The sequence below is a fragment of the Oryzias latipes genome, chromosome 2 (genome assembly GCF_053564925.1).
Source record: "Oryzias latipes strain Hd-rR chromosome 2, Olatipes_Hd-rR_3.1".
NCBI lineage: Eukaryota > Metazoa > Chordata > Actinopteri > Beloniformes > Adrianichthyidae > Oryzias > Oryzias latipes.
Window position 1 is genome coordinate 48,527,951 of NC_136238.1, and position 18,633 is coordinate 48,546,583.

The 18,633-nt window shown below is 44.1% G+C and overlaps 1 protein-coding gene across 2 annotated transcripts in view; it reads right to left on the minus strand.

Moving 5' to 3' along the window:
• LOC144989034 (NLR family CARD domain-containing protein 3-like) overlaps positions 1–18,633 on the minus strand; it is a 242,440-nt gene that overhangs the window by 28,829 nt on the left and 194,978 nt on the right. For both annotated transcript variants that reach the window (XM_078940747.1, XM_078940746.1), the window contains 8 exons: positions 14,289–14,426; positions 14,090–14,206; positions 13,434–13,553; positions 5,469–5,582; positions 5,222–5,300; positions 4,863–5,061; positions 2,939–4,739; positions 2,669–2,842 (listed from right to left, as the gene is read on the minus strand). In XM_078940747.1, coding sequence (XP_078796873.1) covers positions 2,669–2,842; positions 2,939–4,739; positions 4,863–5,061; positions 5,222–5,300; positions 5,469–5,582; positions 13,434–13,553; positions 14,090–14,206; positions 14,289–14,374 — 2,690 coding nt within the window. In that variant the 5' untranslated portion in view covers positions 14,375–14,426. The remainder of the gene's footprint in view (positions 1–2,668; positions 2,843–2,938; positions 4,740–4,862; positions 5,062–5,221; positions 5,301–5,468; positions 5,583–13,433; positions 13,554–14,089; positions 14,207–14,288; positions 14,427–18,633) is intronic.

Sequence of the window (18,633 nt, forward strand, 5' to 3'; positions counted from 1 at the left end):
AGATAAAATCAACAGAAAAGCGGCCATTTTGAAAAAATGGGGATTTTTTATCAACTTATGACATGTAGCTCTCACCAATGGAGGAATGTGTTTTTCTGAGTCAGTTGATGATGCTGCTCGCTATGCTAGCAATTTTAGCCACATTAGCATAGCTAGCATAGTTAGCATAATTAGCATTTTAGATAATTTGTTTTTCTGAGTCAGTTGATGATGCTGATCGCAATGCTAGCACTTTTAGCCACATTAGCATAGCTAGCATAGTTAGCATAATTAGCATTTTAGATAATGTAATTTTCTTTGTCAGTTGATGATGCTGATCGCTATGCTAGCACTTTTAGCTACATTAGCATAGTTAGCATAGTTAGCATAATTAGAATTTTTAAAAATGTGTTTTTCTGAGTCAATTTATGATGCTGATCTCAATGCTAGCACTTTTAGCCACATTAGCATAGCTAGCATAGTTAGCATAATTAGTGAATGCAATTTTGACTAGCCTTTATTTTTAAAGGCGAGGAGGACGGTGGTGTGTAGAGTTGAGCGTGGAAGGCGGGTTGCGTCTGCGGGCCATACAACGCCGCTTGCGGCTTTAATTAAATCTATTTTCACTAATATGTTGTTCACTGAAGGTCACACGTTCCCAGATGTTCTTAGGGAAAGTGGGTTCTCCTCGGCCCCGGGATGGTTCTGATAGAGTGATGTTTAGCTTTTCTGGTTCTGATGGTTTTGGAGGAGGTTCTGCCTTCGGTTTAGATTTACGGAGAGTTTGAAGGTCAGCCTGCAGCTTTGCTCTGAAACGGTGAAAGAGAAGAAAACTCTTCTTCATGTTTGCTCTTTCCACCTTTTTTCATGTCTCTCCATTCAGCAGCAGCTCACTGACGCGTAGACTTGATGACTTTTGAGTGACAGCTCAGAGGGATGGGATTCTGCTTCTTGCTGTAAAATGTGACAGTCTTTAATGATCCTCCCGTGTGTGCGTGAGTCCGCACGCAGACACACAGCCTGAGGCGCTGAACCAGCTGGTAAAGATGCAGGTCAAAGTCATTTGAATTTATGGAGGAAAAAATAACATTATAATGGTTCAACAGAGCTGAAAATCTATGAATTCATTTTTTCCTGAAGGAAAAATACTTTTTCTTAGCTTCAGCCTTTTCCAGTTTTTGCTTTTTTGCGCCTCAGCGGGGCATCAGCACGCAGATCTGAACACCATGCGTGTCTCACGATTAACCTCGTTTGAGGTTCTTTTCTGCTTCATCCATTGACATCATGTCCCTGCCAGGCAACCTGCTCCTTCCTGATCCCGCACAGTGTTGCCAGATAGAGTCACAGCTCTTTCAACCTTCTGCTGCGCTAGAGCGCCCCGACTATCGTGTCAACCTATGATGACCGTATTTTGCGCTCTCTGTGTAGAACAGACTGAGGAGCGCGGGGAAAACAACTCTCAGCTGCAGAGGATGTGAACAGGTGAACAGGTAGAGAGGCGGGGGAGGGGCTTTGGCTTCAAACTCTGTCAGATGGAAACACGGTGTCAGATTCAGACACAGCTTTCACTGCAGGAGTTGAAGCAGAGACTCTCTGGGATGATTTTATGATCTCAAACATGATTACCAACTAGAACTCTTCAAAACAATAAACCTGATCTCTCCATATTCTCAGTGTCTACCATGCATTGATAAACACACCACTCCATGTGACGATTAGACCAGAACTTTACCTGGTAGCTCCTCCGACACACGACCGCGGTATCAAGCTATGTACCATGGTGCGGGTGAATACTCGATTCTGATTGGCTGCTGGGTGTGCATTGAAACCTGATAACCGCACCGTGAAAAAAGGAGTTCCGGTCACCTAGCTTAAATGTTTTGTATCACTGCACCAGCTTCTTTCTTGGACAAAAACACGCAGAAAGAAGTGAACTTTCTCTCTGAACTGATGCTTTATTCAACCCATCGAGACGATCAGCATAGATATATTGCCGAATCTTGACTGCAGCGGTGGTGTGGCGTGACGCGGACTAGTTGTTGCGCCGCATCACGTAACTAATAGTCAGCTTTTTGTGAGGAAAGCGATCCAAATCAGAAAAAAACAAGAATTGAGGACTAAAAACAGGTTAGTATTTATTGCTTTTGTAAGGGACCATGGTATAAACGGGTTAATGACCTTCGAAGTATGCGTTATTACTTTTTAACGCACTTTGCGGAAGCAACCGTCCTCCACTTCAGGCTTCCAAGGCGTGCGTTTAAAAGTAATAACGAACACTTCAAAGACCATTAACCCTTCCTTAAAGAACACAATTTCTAAGAGACGGGGCTGGGCGTTGCACACCCCCAACAACAGGTTGGAGGACAGAGGCCATTAAGCGTCTATGCCTGGTGCGTTCACATAGCTTCAGTACATAAAACTCAACAGCCGCACAGCCTAACGTAGTCCGCTATTATATAGTCATGAGAAAACCGCCCACTCTGGCAACACTGATCCCGCGGGGAGTTTCTTTGCCGCCCGCTCCCACGAGATTTGAGGGCAGAGTAGAGGGCTGCATTTGCATTGGGTCCGACGGGCCCTCTACTCTGCTGTTACCTGTGCACTGACGACTATCTGACACTTTCTCCTGAAACAGAGAAAAACCAGACAGAACTTGTTGCAGAGAATCAATATTTAAATGTAACCTGACCTGAGAGTCTCCAGTTTACAGTCTGGACTCTCCAGTCCAGCAGACAGCAGCTTCACTCCTGAATCCTGCAGGTTGTTGTAACTCAGGTCCAGAACTCTGAGTCTGGAGGACTGAGAGCTGAGAACTGAGGACAGAGCTGCACAGCTTCTCTCTAACAGATTACAGCTTCTCAGTCTGAAGAAAACAAAGACAGACAGCAGTTATTGAATCTTTCATGTTTCCATTCAGATTCATTTGTTGACTGAAGGTGATTTTCCAGAGAGTTCCTACAGAGCTTTGTTGGAGTCTTTGATCACTGGCAGCAGCCTCAGAAGAGCCTCCTCTGAAGCAGAGTATTTCTTCAGGTCAAACTCTTCCAGATCTTCTTCTGATGACAGTAAGATGAAGACCAGAGCAGACCACTGAGCAGGAGACAGTTCATCTGTGGAGAGCCATCCTGACCTCAGGAACTGTTGGATCTCCTCCACTAGAGAAGAATCATTCAGTTCATTCAGACAGTGGAACAGGTTGATGCTTTTCTCTGCAGACAGATCCTCACTGATCTTCTCCTTGATGAACTGGACTGTTTTCTGATTGGTCTGTGAGCTACTTCCTGTCTGAGTCAGCAGACCTCGTAGGAGACTCTGATTGGTCTGCAGGGAAAGACCCAGGAGGAAGCGGAGGAACAAGTCCAGGTGTCCGTTTGGACTCTGTAAGGCCTTCTTCACAGCACTCTGGTAGAACTGGACTGGACTGATTTGAAGAAAAGAAAAAGAAAACCAAGATTTTTTCTGTTGTTCTTCCTCCATGAGATTTAGTCCAGAGGTGATGAAGGTCAGGTGGACATGAAGAGCAGCCAGAAACTCCTGAACACTCAGATGGATGTAGCAGAAGACCTTGTCCCGGTACAGGCCTCTCTCCTCTCTAAAGACCTGTGTGAACACTCCTGAGTACACTGAGGCTGCTCTGATATCGATGCCACACTCTGTCAGGTCGGATTCATAGAAGATCAGGTTTCCTTTCTGCAGCTGCTCAAAAGCCAGTTTTCCCAGAGACTCCATCATCTTCCTGCTCTCTGGACTCCAGTGAGGATCTGTCTCAGCTCCTCCATCATACTTGACCTTCTTGACTTTGGCCTGAACCACCAGGAAGTGGATGTACATCTCAGTCAGGCTCTTGGGCAGCTCTCCTCTTCCTCTGCTCTTCAGCAGATCCTCCAGAACTGTAGCAGTGATCCAGCAGAAGACTGGGATGTGGCACATGATGTGGAGGCTTCTGGATCTCTGGATGTGGGAGATGATCCTGCTGGCCTGCTCTTCATCACTGAACCTCTTCCTGAAGTACTCCTCCTTCTGTGGATCATTGAACCCTCTGACCTCTGTCACCATGTCAACACACTCAGCAGGGATCTGATTGGCTGCTGCAGGTCGTGTGGTTATCCAGAGGAGAGCAGAGGGAAGCAGGTTCCCCCTGATGAGGTTTGTCAGCAGATCAGCCACTGAGGTGGACTTTCTAGGGTCCTTCAGGATCCGAGTCTTGTGGAAGTCCAGAGGAAGTCGACTCTCATCCAGACCATCAAAGATGAAGAGGACCTGGAAGTCTTCAAAGCTGCAGATTCCTGCTTGTTTGGTTTCAGGGAAGAAGTGATGAACAAGTTCCACCAAGCTGAACTTCTCCTCTTTCAGCACATTCAGCTCTCTGAAAGTGAATGGAAATGTGAAGTGGAGGTTCTGGTGGGCTTTGCCTTCAGCCCAGTCCAGAGTGAACTTCTGTGTTAAGACTGTTTTCCCGATGCCAGCCACTCCCTTAGTCATCAGGGTTCTGATTGGTTCTGGTCTTCCAGCTGGGAGTTGGAAGAGCTCTTCTTGTCTGATGCTTGTTTCTGCTCTGTCTGCTTTCCTGGATGCTGCTTCAATCTGTCTGACCTCATGTTCTTCATTCAGCTCTCCTCTTCCTCCCTCTGTGATGAAGAGCTCTGTGTAGATCTCATTCAGAAGGGTTGGGCTTCCTGCTTTAGCCATCCCCTCAAACAAACACTGGAACTTCTTCTTCAGACCAGATTGGACTTCATGTCGACAAACTGCAGCAGATCCTCAATGAAGACAACAAACAGTAAATCAACTCTCTGCAGCCCTGAATGATGAGGGTTTGAATCCCTGTGGTTCCATGTGTTCAGACATCAGGAAATCTGAAACCTTCAGAGAAATCCTCTTACTGCTCTGCAGTCCATCAGCCAGCTCCTCCTGCTTCATTCTCCTCAGGAAGTTCACTGTGATCTTCATCAGTGACTCTCTGCTGCTACTCTGCTCTTCATCTTCATCCTCCAGCTCCTCCTCATCCTCCCTGTGACTCAGAAGCTTCTGGATCTTCTTCAGCTCCTTCTTGACAAAAGTGACAATGTTGTCCTCCAGCAGCTGCAACAGAATTCCAGATGAATGAGCCAATCAGAGTGAAGTCATGGAGCCAAACATCAGCTCCATGTTGGACACACTGACAGTCCACTGGTGTCCAAAGTGCAGCATGGAGACGACTGTGGACAGAATGATGGAAAGTAGTTGTTGTTCATGTACAGACCAGAAAGATGGAGTCCAGCTGTGTTTGATGCTGCTGGACAGACGGACCACTGGGAGTCTCTGAGCTCTGCTGGTCCAGTCTGTGGACAATCAGCAACAATCAGATCCTACTGGACCCACTGGTGTCCTGCAGACACTCAGTAGAATCTACTAGATCTATTCTGTGTTTGAGGAGAAGCTCCAACACTCACTGCTGCACACATGAAGATAGAAATGTCTGTGAGAAAGAACATTTACATACAGCTCACCTCTCTGCACCAGAAGATGATTTAAAGTCAATAATTTGAGCCTTTGACCGGTCACTCCTGAAGGAAACACAGCTGGGTTCAGACCCAGGTCCAGTTCTGAGTCTCTGATGGATCCTGATAGAAAAACATTTGTTTAGTTAGAAGTGAGTTTCTGTCATGATGGTGTTTGATGAACATACACTGACCAAAAATAGAAAATATAAAATGAACAGATGTGGAGCAAGAGAGTTGGTGAAGAACCTCCTCCACGCTCTGGGGCATAGAGGCCAAGGCCCTGAAAAGGCAGTAAGGAAGGACCGAGCCAGTGTCCCAGGAACCACAGCACAACGGCAACAACAACTACCTCCACCACCACCGGTCAATGACTTGGATCCAGCAGCACCTGCACCACAACCACCTCCATCTAAGGACTCAGCTGCACCAGCATCACAACAACCACCGCCAGCTAAGGACCCAACCGCAGAACCACAACAACAGCCACCAGATTTGGCCCCAGAAATACCACCATCTGACCAGCTCTGGGCGCCCCCTGCTACATCTACTCCCAGTGAAGACTCACTTTCCTTTTCGTCCCCCCCACTTTCACCCATGGCCCTACCTAGCCATTTTGATAGCCTCATTAAGTCAGGAATTAAGATGGCTCCCCTAACACCTGTGAGCCTCACACCACACAGGAGCTCTCCTACCCCTCCAGCGCCCCCTCCTCATCCTTCACCCAAAGTCCCTCCAACACGTCCTTCATCCAAAGCCCCTCCAACACGCCCCCTCCGTCGTTCACCCAAATCCGGTCCAGCTCCCGCTCCTCCTGGTCCATCACCCAAACTACCCTCAACTCGACCTCCCCTGCGCGCCTCTAGACGTGCTATCCCCCAGAGCTAGGATGAAACGGGCCCCCAGTGTCCTAGGAAAGGTTATGTCAAACTGGGGCCCTGTGATGAACAGCATCCTTCTGGTGCTATACCTGTAGTTGCACCACGTAGAATGCAAAAAAGGGCAGTTAGACTGTCCAATCAAAGAAATCTAGTTGATATCCCTTGCAAGAAGGTTTTGACCAGTCCCAAGGAAACTAATCTCAAACTTGCTGCACTCAATGTCAGATCTTTATGCAACAAATCATTTTTAATCAATAATCTTATCTCTTCTTTTAATCTTGATTTTATGTTATTAACTGAAACATGGCTTGACAAAAACACAGGAAACATAGTTCTAGTCGAATCAACTCCCCCCAACTACAAACATGAATCGGAAATACGAGAAAATAAAAAGGGTGGAGGTGTTTCTGCACTGTTTAGAGGTAATATTGCAACCCGCAGACTATCATTTGGTGTGTTTTCATCATTTGAGTATGTGTCCTTTAAGATTGAGTTAAAACAAACTCCTCCCTTACTCTGCATAGTTATGTACAAACCTCCTCAGCACAGCCAAAGTTTTATTGATGATTTCACTGAAATGCTCTCAGTTGTGTGCACAGACTTTGATGCTCTAGTCATTACAGGTGATTTTAATGTTCATGTTGATAATGTCAATGACAGAAATGCAGAAGAGCTCAATGCTGTCCTTGAAACCTTTAGTCTAATTCAGCATGTGAGTTGCCCCACCCACAGCAGAGGGCACACTCTGGACCTGCTCATCACAAAGGGGGTTGATGTCGCCCTCTCTGATCATTTCTGTGTATTCTTTGACCTGTCTGTTGCTCCCAAACCACCGCCTGGCCCTGCAGTTGTCCAAAGGAGACAAATAAATGAGAGCACTAGGGCACAGTTTGTAGAAATGATAGACCCTGAAAACGCCTCTGGTGCCAATGTTGATGAAATGCTGAATTCTGTTACTTCTAGCATCTTGAATGTTCTGGATGCCATTGCCCCTATGAAGGTTAAATTGAGAAAACATAGACAGAAAGCTCCCTGGAGGAATGATGATCTAGTCAGGGCACAGAAACAACAGTGCGCAGAGCTGAGCGAAAGTGGCGCAAGTCAAAACTCCAGGTTCATTATGAAATGTATAAGGGGGAGTTGTACGCTTACAACCAGATCTTATGCAGAACAAGGGAAAGGTACTTCTCTGAAATCATTGGAAGTTGCAGCAGCAACTCTCGTGTCCTGTTCAAAACAGTAAACAGATTAACTAACCCTCCAACCCAGCTACCAATAGAACTGGTTTGCACACCTAAATGTAATGAGTTTGCTGTATTTTTCAATGACAAGGTTCAGGGCATTAAAAAAGCCATCAACTCCACAACACATATAACTATATAACGGCCACCTACTCACTCTAAGCTGACTCACTTTATACCTGTCACTGACCAAACTGTCCAAGAGACCATCACCCGTCTGAGCTCGTCTACTTGCTGCCTTGATGTGTTACCCACTAGATTTCTGAAGTCTGTCCTGAACAGTGTGTTGCCATCAATTACTCAAATAGTTAACATGTCTCTTCAATCTGGAATATTTCCAGAGGCCTTAAAAACTGCAGTCATTAAACCTCTCCTGAAGAAGAGCGGTCTTGATCCCACTGTACTGAATAATTACAGACCTATCTCTAATCTGCCATTTTTAGGAAAAGTCCTTGAAAAAGTTGTCTACCAACAGCTCACTGATTTTCTCTTATTAAACAATTTATTTGATGTTATCCAGTCAGATTTTAGACCCCATCATAGCACAGAAACTGCTCTTATCAAGGTAACCAACGACATCCGCCTGAACACTGATGATGGCAAAGTCTCTGTCTTAATCCTGCTAGACCTGAGTGCTGCCTTTGATACTGTTGATCATGGGATCCTTATGCACAGACTCCAAGACTGGGTTGGCATCTCTGGATCTGCCCTAAGTTGGCTCAAGTCTTATCTAGAAGACAGGAAATATTTTTTTGAAATTGGGAGTTGTGTCTCAGACTACATGGCCTTGACTTGTGGTGTGCCCCAGGGATCGATCCTGGGACCCCTTCTGTTCAACCTCTACATGCTGCCACTAGGGCAGTTAATACGCAGTAATAACATTTCTTATCACAACTATGCAGATGATACTCAGATCTATGTGTCACTGACAACAGGTGAATATGGGCCGGTGGATTCACTCAACCACTGCCTCCAACAGATCAGTGCGTGGATGCAGAACAACTTTCTCCAGCTAAACTCAGACAAGACCGAAGTTATTGTTTTTGGCCCACAGAAACAAAGAGAAGTGTCAGCAGCTACCTTCATTCTCTGTCTCTTAAACCCTCAAATCAAGTCAGAAATCTAGGGGTAATCATGGACTCTGACCTAAACTTTAACAGCCATATCAAGTCAGTAACATCAGCGGCATTTTACCATCTGAAAAACATTGCCAAAATCAAAAACATAGTGTCAAAACCAGACCTGGAGATACTTATTCATGCATTTGTCTCCAGTAGGTTAGACTACTGTAACGGCCTGCTCACCGGCCTCTCCAAACGAGCTGTAAAACAGCTTCAGTACATCCAGAATGCTGCTGCTGGAGTCCTGACCAGAACCAGGAAGTATGATCACATTAGTCCTGTGCTCAGGTCTCTGCACTGGCTCCCTGTACCTCAAAGAATAGACTTCAAAGTAGCTCTGCTTGTGTACAAGTCTCTCCATGGCCAAGCACCAAAGTACATCTCTGACATGTTAGGGCCATATGAACCATCTCGTACTCTGAGGACCTCAGGGGCCGGCCTCCTGTTGATTCCCAGAGTCAGAACTAAACAAGGGGAATCAGCGTTTCAATATTCTGCAGCTAAAATCTGGAACAGCCTCCCTGAAGGCGTAAAACAGGCCTCTTCTGTGTTCATGTTCAAATCTAGACTTAAAACATTTCTGTTTAGCCGTGTATATGACTGAAAGGTCCTATCTGCACTTTTCTTTCCTTCCTTTCCTTCTTTTATTTTTAAATCAATTTTCAAATTTTTTCTTTTCTTTTAAAGTAAATTTTATGTTGATTATTTCTATGATGTATTGTGATTTTAATGCATTTTTCTGTTTTGTGAAGCACCTTGAATTACTTTGTGTAGGAATTGTGCTATACAAATAAACTTGCCTTGCCTTGCCTTGGACCATCAACTACCTCACAGACAGGCCACAGTTTGTGAGGCTGCGTGACTGTGTGTCTGATGTGGTGGTCTGCAGCACGGGGGCACCTCAAGGGACTGTGCTCTCCCCATTCCTGTTTACCCTGTACACATCAGACTTCACCTACAACTCCCACCACTGTCATCTGCAGAAGTTCTCAGATGACAGTGCCATTGTGGGCTGTGTATCGGGGGGGACGAGCAGGAGTACGGGGGGGTCATCTCCGACTTTGTTGGCTGGTGTGAAATTAACCACCTGCTGCTTAACACCAGCAAGACAAAGGAGCTGGTCCTGGACTTCTGGAGGTCCTCACCACCACAGTCACCGGTGAACATCCAGGGTTCAGACATTGAGGTCGTGGACACATTTAAATATCTGGGTGTTCACCTGAACAACAGACTGGACTGGTCCAACAACACGGATGCTCTGTACAGGAGGGGTCAGAGTCGCCTTCACCTGCTGAGGAGACTGAGGTCGTTCGGCGTGTGCAGACAGCTGCTGAGGACCTTTTATGACACTTTGGTGGCCTCAGTGGTCCTTTATGGAGTTGTGTGCTGGGCGGGGGGCAGTACAGACAGAGACTTGAAGAGGCTTAACAAACTGGTTAGGAAGGCCGGCTCTGTCCTGGGCTGCACACTTGAGTCCATGGAGGAGGTGGAGGACAGGAGGATGTTAGCTAAGCTGACATCCATCATGGATAACCCCTCCCACCCCCTGCACCAAACTGTAGAGGCGCTGACCAGCTCCTTCAGCACAAGACTGTTGCACCCTCAGTGCAAGAAGGAGCGCTACCGCAGGTCAACCCCCCCCCCACAGCCATCAGACTCTACAACACTGTGTTACAGTGACACTCCACGGTCCCAGGGTGTTTTTTTCATTCACTCACTTATTTATTTTCTTTTTTGTAGTTGTTGTTTTTCAATTTTAAATTGTTTTTTATTCCTGAACAGTTGTTTGTTTTTGTTTTTTGGTGTGAACTTCATTAGTTGTTTCTGTATTTTGAAAAAAAAAAAAAATTGTAATGTTTTTTTACAGTTTACATGTTTTGCAGACCGCATGTTTTTTACACCTTTGCAGCTGTATTTATTTAATATTTAATATTTATTTCTTTATTTAATAAGAATCTCATTTTTGATACTAATTTTTCGTAATAATTTTAGTAATAATTTTAGTTATTTAATATAAATGTCATTTGTGATGTCCTTTATTGATGTTATATCATATAGATTATTTCTGAATGTCGTTTTTGCTGCCACAGATAAATGAAATTTCCACATTGTGGGATTAATAAAGTCATCTATCTATCTATCTATCTATCTATCTATCTATCTATCTATCTATCTATCTATCTATCTATCTATCTATCTATCTATCTATCTATCTATCTATCTATCTATCTATCTATCTAAACCTGCTCAGCCATTCTCCGGTCTCTGCTCACAGTTTGTGCTGCCATTCTGCTCCTGTTTTCCTGCCACACCATTTTGCCCCAAGCCTCCTAAATCCCTTCACTTTTTGCAATTTTTGGAACCGTTTCCCAGAAACTCTTCTAGAGAATATTATTTGGATCGCAAAATCAAAGGTGCTTGTGACAGTAGCCGTGGTTACATGGGCAAAATATCTTGATGGGATCAATGGTCGGGTTAAAATTCACCCGTGCACATGGGCCCAGAAAACCTTTTTCCGATTAGAACAAACGTTCCCATGGATCACACTTTCGGTCGGAATGAATCATTTGGGCATGAGCAGTAGTGTAATATCACCCGGATGCAGAAATAGGTCCCGTTGTAAACAAACAGCTGCCACAGACATTTATTTTAAGCATCAGCTCAGTAATATACGAGACGATCTTCCAAACGTGCTTTAATTAATGTTATGAATATTATGAAGGGCCTGTTTCCTTATCGTTTTATTTAATCCGTTTGATCAGTGCTGGAAGAAGGGTTAGGACAGGCTATAAACACAGACTAACAACATTAGCCTGATGGACACAAAATCCAGGACCATGAAATCCTGCAATCTGCATCTTGGGTGCACGTAAATGTCTGGGAATAACATCAGCCTTTATTTTGTCGGGACACAACTGGAAACACAAATCCATGTGATTGTTTGAACAGTTTCTAAGGACTGAGCGACATTTATTTCTGCTTCCCCAAACTCACTGCGTGAGCTGGCGGCTCTCCTAAGTCCTGCAGCTGCTAACCCAGTGCGGCAGGACGGCTTGCAGTCTGAATTCTCCCACACACACAAAACAACAAAACGCACACGTAAAAAAGCACCATCCCTCCTCTCAGACTCAAAGTTATAAATCCAGCTCCTCTGCTCACTTGGTCTTAATTAATTATATTTCTTGAACTCTCAAATGTCTAAGTTTGAGCCAGCAGATATGCTCATTTTAACAACAATAAAAAAGATGGGGGGGGAAATGCACGGAGTGCAAAAATACATTATAAAATTTTCTGTCATTGTCATTACGAGTTTTGCCATAAGGAGTGCTATATAAACTCATCATCCTCTCCTTCACTCTCACTCATGGTGCAAAGACTTAAGTAAAGTAGGACAAAATAACTCGGCAAAACACAGTAAAACAGCTAAACAACTAAACACATTTGGTCAAAAACCCACACTTAAACCCAAATCCGTCCAGACAGGCAAAGGGAATGATATCCCAGAATCCCTTGCGGTGCCGATCTAACAGCAGCATCAAAGTTACACCTACTGAATTAATTTGAATGAAAGGAAAATAATTGTCTGAAAACTACATGTTATTTTAAGGTGACTTAACAAAAAAATGATTTATCTTAACTGAAGCAAATAATTAAGTTAGATCAAAGTAAACAAGTTTAATTTTCCAACATCCATATGTGGTCTTATCACCCTCTCATGGTGGAAAAAGTATTATCTGAGCTTCTTCATCCACTAAATCATCTTCAAATGGACACGCCATGCTGCTTCACCTCTCTGAAAACAAACTAACCTTCAACTAAACCTGCTCCAGACCAGGTTATGTTCAGAGCATGAGTTGCCATGGCAACTTGACCTACCCTGAAACATACCTCCATTTCTGGAACCGAAAGCTGAGGTTATCAACTTCCTTAGCCTCAAACTTATCGTGGGAGCTAGCATAACCTGCTTTCTGGAATACCCCCCTGGGCTCCTTCAAGTTAAAGAATAAAATAAATTTGGTTTCTTGCACTCCTGAGTTTGTCCTAATTTGGGTCCTGGAAACAATTTGTGACAAACATCTTAATGGAGTCCAACAATTACATTTGATATATTCTGTTGTTAATTAAAAGATTATCTTCATGAAAGACTTTCATTAAAATATTTGACTAAACTGTTGCTTATCTGGTCCAAACATTTGTTGAAATCAGAAAACATGAAAAGATTCATTTTGTTTAAAGTTTGTTCAACACCTCTGCTCTCAGAGACTGTCAGATCCTCTCTGATCTTCAGATTCAGATCAAAGCTCTGCTCTTTGTTTAGGATTCTGAACTCTCAGTCGTCGCTTTTCTTTACCAACTTTCTCTGAGGGTTACTGAGTTCCAGAGGACACTTGGACTTGGCTTATTTTTGTCTTTGAAACCATTTATAAGCAGAAGAACAGAAATGACAGAAAGTGGGAGGAGCCAACATGTTAGTCAAAAATGCTTCAAACTCTTTCAATTTCTCCAGTGCAGGGAAAACTCCTCATTGACCTTCAAACTTTGAGCTTTGGTTGATAAGTGAGCCTCAGATCAGGAATGATGTAGAAAAGAACCAGTTTAATTTGGAATGAATTCTGTTCACTTAGTGACCTGAAGGATTTCAAGCCATCAGAGGATGATGACATCATGCCTGACATTTGGGATTTGGAGCTAAAGTCAATAGATCTCCGTTCACTAGAAACTGCTTCTTACTGTGAGTCTGAAGGTCCTGGTTCAGTTCTGAAGAATAGAGGTTCATCTTTGGACCGGTCACTCTTCATGGAGCCACAGCTGGAGGCTGCAGACTGGACTCTCTGTGTGACCTGTTGACCTCTGCAAACACCAAAGCATCAGAGTGTTGGAGGATCTGCTTCTTCATGAACAGCTGATGGACTTTGACATGAACACAGACTGAGCTGTTTAGTCTGGAATAACATGACATGTTTGGATCAACAGTTTCCAGCTTTCAGCATTTTCTGTCAGTCAATCCAGACTTTTTTCTAGAAAAGCTGATTCCAATTCTCCATGTAGAAATGGAGAAATTCTGAGAGCAGAAAGTCCAACTAGAACAATGTGATGTTTGGAAAGCATGAAAATCTGAATCCTAGGAGTCTGCAGTGATTCTTCTCATTAGACTGGAGCTGCTGTCAGTCAGAGTCAGCAGTCAACATGTTTTCTTCTCCAACATCTCTGATGTCTCTCAGAGACTCTCAGAAGACTCAACTGAAAAGATCTCATCACACACATGATGCTCCAAGTGAGTCTGATCAGAGAGATCCAGAACTGAACCAGACCTCAAGTCCTTCATCTGAAAACTGTTGATCATCTGAACTAGAATCCAGCCTCCAAAAACTCTGACAAACACTCACTGGTCCACTGCTGGACGGATGACTTTAAAGTCAGGATTTTGACCCTTTGACTTGTGACTCCTGAAGGATCCACAGCTGGATCCAGATCCAGGTCCAGGTTCTGGTCCAGGTTGGTTCCTGTGAAGAATGAAGGTTGCTGGTGTGAGTCCTGAGCTCTGACATGAAGAAGATCATGGACAGTTGGAGATGTTCATCTCACCTCTGAGCTTTGCTCTGGTTGTCATGGTTACCATCTCTGCTTCTAGGGGGAGGGGCTCCCTCCTGTGGCTCCTCCCACTGATCCATGCTGCTGGATTCACTGGATCCACATCAGCTCACACACACCTTCCTCCTTCACCTGCAGAGGAAACCCTCCTCATCATCAGCTCTGATCCTCCTTCACCAACAGATCAGCTGCTCCTCCACTGATTGGCTCTTCTCTTGTGTTTCCTCTCAGGTTCAGGTGAATGCAGTCAGACAGCAGTGGGAGGCAGAGGAAGCTGCCATCAGCTGCTGCACTTCTGCTCTCCCTCCACCAGGTGGAGACATGGAGCTGCAGCAGCAACATTTCCATTCAGTCACTTTGACACAGAAACAACAAACTTCCTGTTTCTACACTTCAGGAAACATGAAGCATCAAGAAAAACAGACAGAAATCAAAGAATGAGGAGAAAAGAAAGAAAGAAAGACAGGAATTCTTCCTCTCAAAGCTCCAACTGAGACTTTCTCATGAACTTTGACCTCCACACAGATGGGCAGCACAGGTGGGCGGGGCACGGGTGAAACAGCTGAAGTGGAATTTTAATGTCAGATTCAGACTGTGAGCCTTCCTGGAATCAAACCCTCAACCTCCCTGTTGTCTACATAGTGAACAGCCACTACTCCACAGTCAGAGGATCAGGATCTGATCAGGTTTTGTCCTGACATGAAAAAGGGGGCAGGGATTGTTGTTGGAGGTGGAATGACTGACAGGTGCTGCAGGATGTTTGTTTCCTGAACTAAAGACAGAGAACAGGGTGGTATTCCAGAAAGCAGGTTACGCTAGTTACCACAGTAAGTTTGAGGCTAATGAAGTTGATAACCTCAGCTTTCGGTTCCAGAAATGGAGGTATGTCTCAGGGTAGGTCAAGTTGCCATAGCAACTCATGCTCTGAACATAACCAGAGGCCTGTTGCACAAAAGTAGAATTAAGACATCCGGGATAAATGACTGAGCTGAGCTCAATGAATCCAAAACATGTGCTTCCAGGTTTAATTGGTTGCACAAAGACCAAGCCAGGATGAGCAGACACAGATTCATTAAGCCAGGTGTAACCAATCCTGGATAGGTGTGCGCTCACGGCTCACTCAACTAGACCCCGCCACAGATCACAGATAAACTGATTTACCATGGCAACTAGAGCCGCGTACTTTTCCCCGTCGGAAGCACAAATCCTCATGGAGGCATAAGAGGAGGTAAAAGATATAATTAAGAAGAAAGGCAACACCGCCACAGTGATAAAGCACACTCAAAAAAAGGAAATTACCGGCCAATTAAGTTTACGAAAATGTAACTTGTCATTTCAACCAGAAAATTTTATGTTTGTAAATCTTACGTGAATGAATCATGTCGATCGTACATAAAAATAATCAATTTAAAAGTTACTAATTTCAGTCATGTTGATCCAACATGATACCATTAAATTGGATACATTAGTAATCGCAAGGAATTGTGGGATACCATTTTCTTTGTCTATCTGGGCAGATTGGGGTCTAAGTGTGAGTTTTTGTCCATGGGTTTTATTGTCTAGCTGTTTTACTCTGTTTTAACTAGTGATTTAAACTGTTGTTTATTTTTTTTCTGCACTGCTAGAGTGTGGGAGAGGATGATGACCAACCCCCTTGTGCGACAAAATGTTGATGTTCAATTCAATTCAATTCAATTCAATTTTATTTGTATAGCCCAAAATCACAACAACAGTCGTCTCGATGGGCTTCGAAGTACAACATGAAATCAAAAGGATCATGAATGCAAAGAGTTCAATAGAAAAATACTAAAATGAACTAACAAACTGACTAAGCTATACTGGCATCCCTGCCCTTAGACCCCCCTTCGCGGTAAGGAAAACTCCCAAAAAAACCGGATTCCGGAAAAAACGAAGAAACCTCAGGGGTGCCCACATGAAGGAGGGATCCTCCCCCAGGACGGACAGGCGATGTACCAGAACTCTTAGAGAAGAATTAACTTATCTAAATCTATAACTACATATTTAAAGTCCAGCAGACGAGCTTCATCCAGTCGTGGTCGTGGGGACAGTCAAAGGCGCGAGTCGAGCTGGAGACAGGAACCACAGCCAGCAGCAGGAGCAGAGACGAGGCACTCGGTCAGGCACAGAGCAGAGACGAGCCAGAGATGAGCCAGAGGCAGGATCCACAGCCAGGTGTAGGAGTGGGAGCAAAGGCGAGGTAAACGGTCAGGAACTGGAGCACGGATGAGCCAAGTGGAGTCTGGAAGCACTCCCACTCCCCAGGAGGGGAGAGGAAAAGAGGGACAATACATGAATCGCACTGCACCAAACAGAGGCATGGAGAACTAAATGATAAATTATGATCAGGAATGGAGGAGAGGAAGGGTAGAAGTAAAAAAGAAAAGAGGACAGAACCCCAGTGCACCATAGTTACCCCAGCTTCAACTTCTAGCAGCCTTTTAAAAGAAATAGTTATTATTAAGTTTAATTTAAACAAACTAACATTAAGTTAAATAATCTCTGAATACTAGCTAGTCTGACAATAAGCCTGTCCAAAGAGGAATGTTTTCAGTCTAACTTTGAATGTAGAAACTGAGTCGGCCTCTCTTACATGAGCTGGGAGTTTATTCCATAAGACTGGGGCTTGGTGGCTAAACGCTCTACCTCCAACCGTACTTTTACTAATTCTAGGAACCACAAGCAGTCCTGCATTTAGTGAGTGAAGTGTTCTCATTGGATGGTAAGGGACTATGAGGTCCTTAATATAGGACGGGGCCATTCCATGTAAGGCCTTATAGGTTAACAGGAGGATCTTGAACTTGATTCTGGAATCAACTGGGAGCCAATGGAGCGAAACTAACACAGGAGTGATGTGATCTCTTCTGCTAGTTCCTGCTAACAATCTAGCTGCTGCGTTCTGAACAAGCTGGAGACTTCTTAAGGAACTCTTAGGACACGCTGCTAACAAGGAGTTACAGTAATCCAGCCTCGACGTAACAAATGCATGGATGAGTTTTTCAGCATGACTCTTAGAAAGTATATTTCTGATCTTAGCAATATTCCGCAGATGAAAAAAGGCAGTTCTACACGCCTGAGATATGTGAGCCTTAAATGATAAATCCTGGTCAAATAAAACCCCAAGGTTTCTAACTGTGGAATTGGGGGCTATACTTATGCCATCCAGGGAGACTATCTGAGCAGACAGAGCATCTCTCAGGTTTTTAGGTCCAAGTATAATGACCTCAGTTTTTTCTGGGTTCAAGAGGAGGTCATTAATTGTCATCCAGGTCTTGATGTCACTGATGCAGGCGTTCAGTTTCTCTATCTGGTCATTCTGGTCAGGCTTCATGGATAAATACAACTGCGTATCATCGGCATAACAATGAAAATTAATGCTGTGTTTCCTGATTATGTTTCCTAGGGGTAGCATATAAAGCGTAAACAGGATGGGTCCTAACACTGAGCCCTGTGGGACTCCATAGTTGACTCGAGTGCACTGAGAGGAATGGCCATTTACATTAACGAACTGATACCTATCGGACAGATAGGATTTAAACCCCTGGAGAGCAGATCCTCTGATCCCTATGTCCTGCTCTAGTCTATGGAGTAAAATACTGTGGTCGATAGTGTCAAAGGCTGCACTGAGGTCCAACAGGACCAGAATAGAAAGTAGTCCCTTTTCTGAGGCCAATAACAAGTCATTAGAGACTCTAACTAGTGCAGTTTCCGTACTGTGGTGAGGTCTAAACCCCGACTGAAAGTCTTCAAAGTGGCTGTTGTCCTGTAGGTGGCAGTAAAGCTGCTTAACTACAACTCTTTCTAGGATTTTAGAAATAAAGGGCAGGTTTGATATCGGTCTATAGTTGGCCAAGATGCTAGGATCCAAACTGGGCTTTTTCAGAAGAGGTTTAACAACTGCATATTTAAAAGACTGTGGCACGTAACCCGTTTCCAGAGAGGCATTTATAATTGTTGATATGGGATCATTAATTAGGGGAAAAGTTTCTTTAAAAAGTCTAGTGGGAATTGGGTCTAACAGACACGTTGAGGATTTGGAGGACGTAATAATTGACGTTATTTCCGCTTGATCCACAGCAGTAAAGCAGTCTAATGTTACAGAGGTTTCTATGGATGCCTCCATTTCTACCACTTCAGCCTGTTCTGGGCTGATTGTAGGAATAACTTGATTTAACTTGTGTCTAATATTTGAGATTTTACTATCGAAAAATGTAAGAAAATCATCAGAGCTGAGAGAAACAGGAACATGTGGTTCTACTGAGCTCTGACTGCGAGTTAATTTAGCAATAGTGCTAAAAAGAAATCTTGGATTGTTTCCATT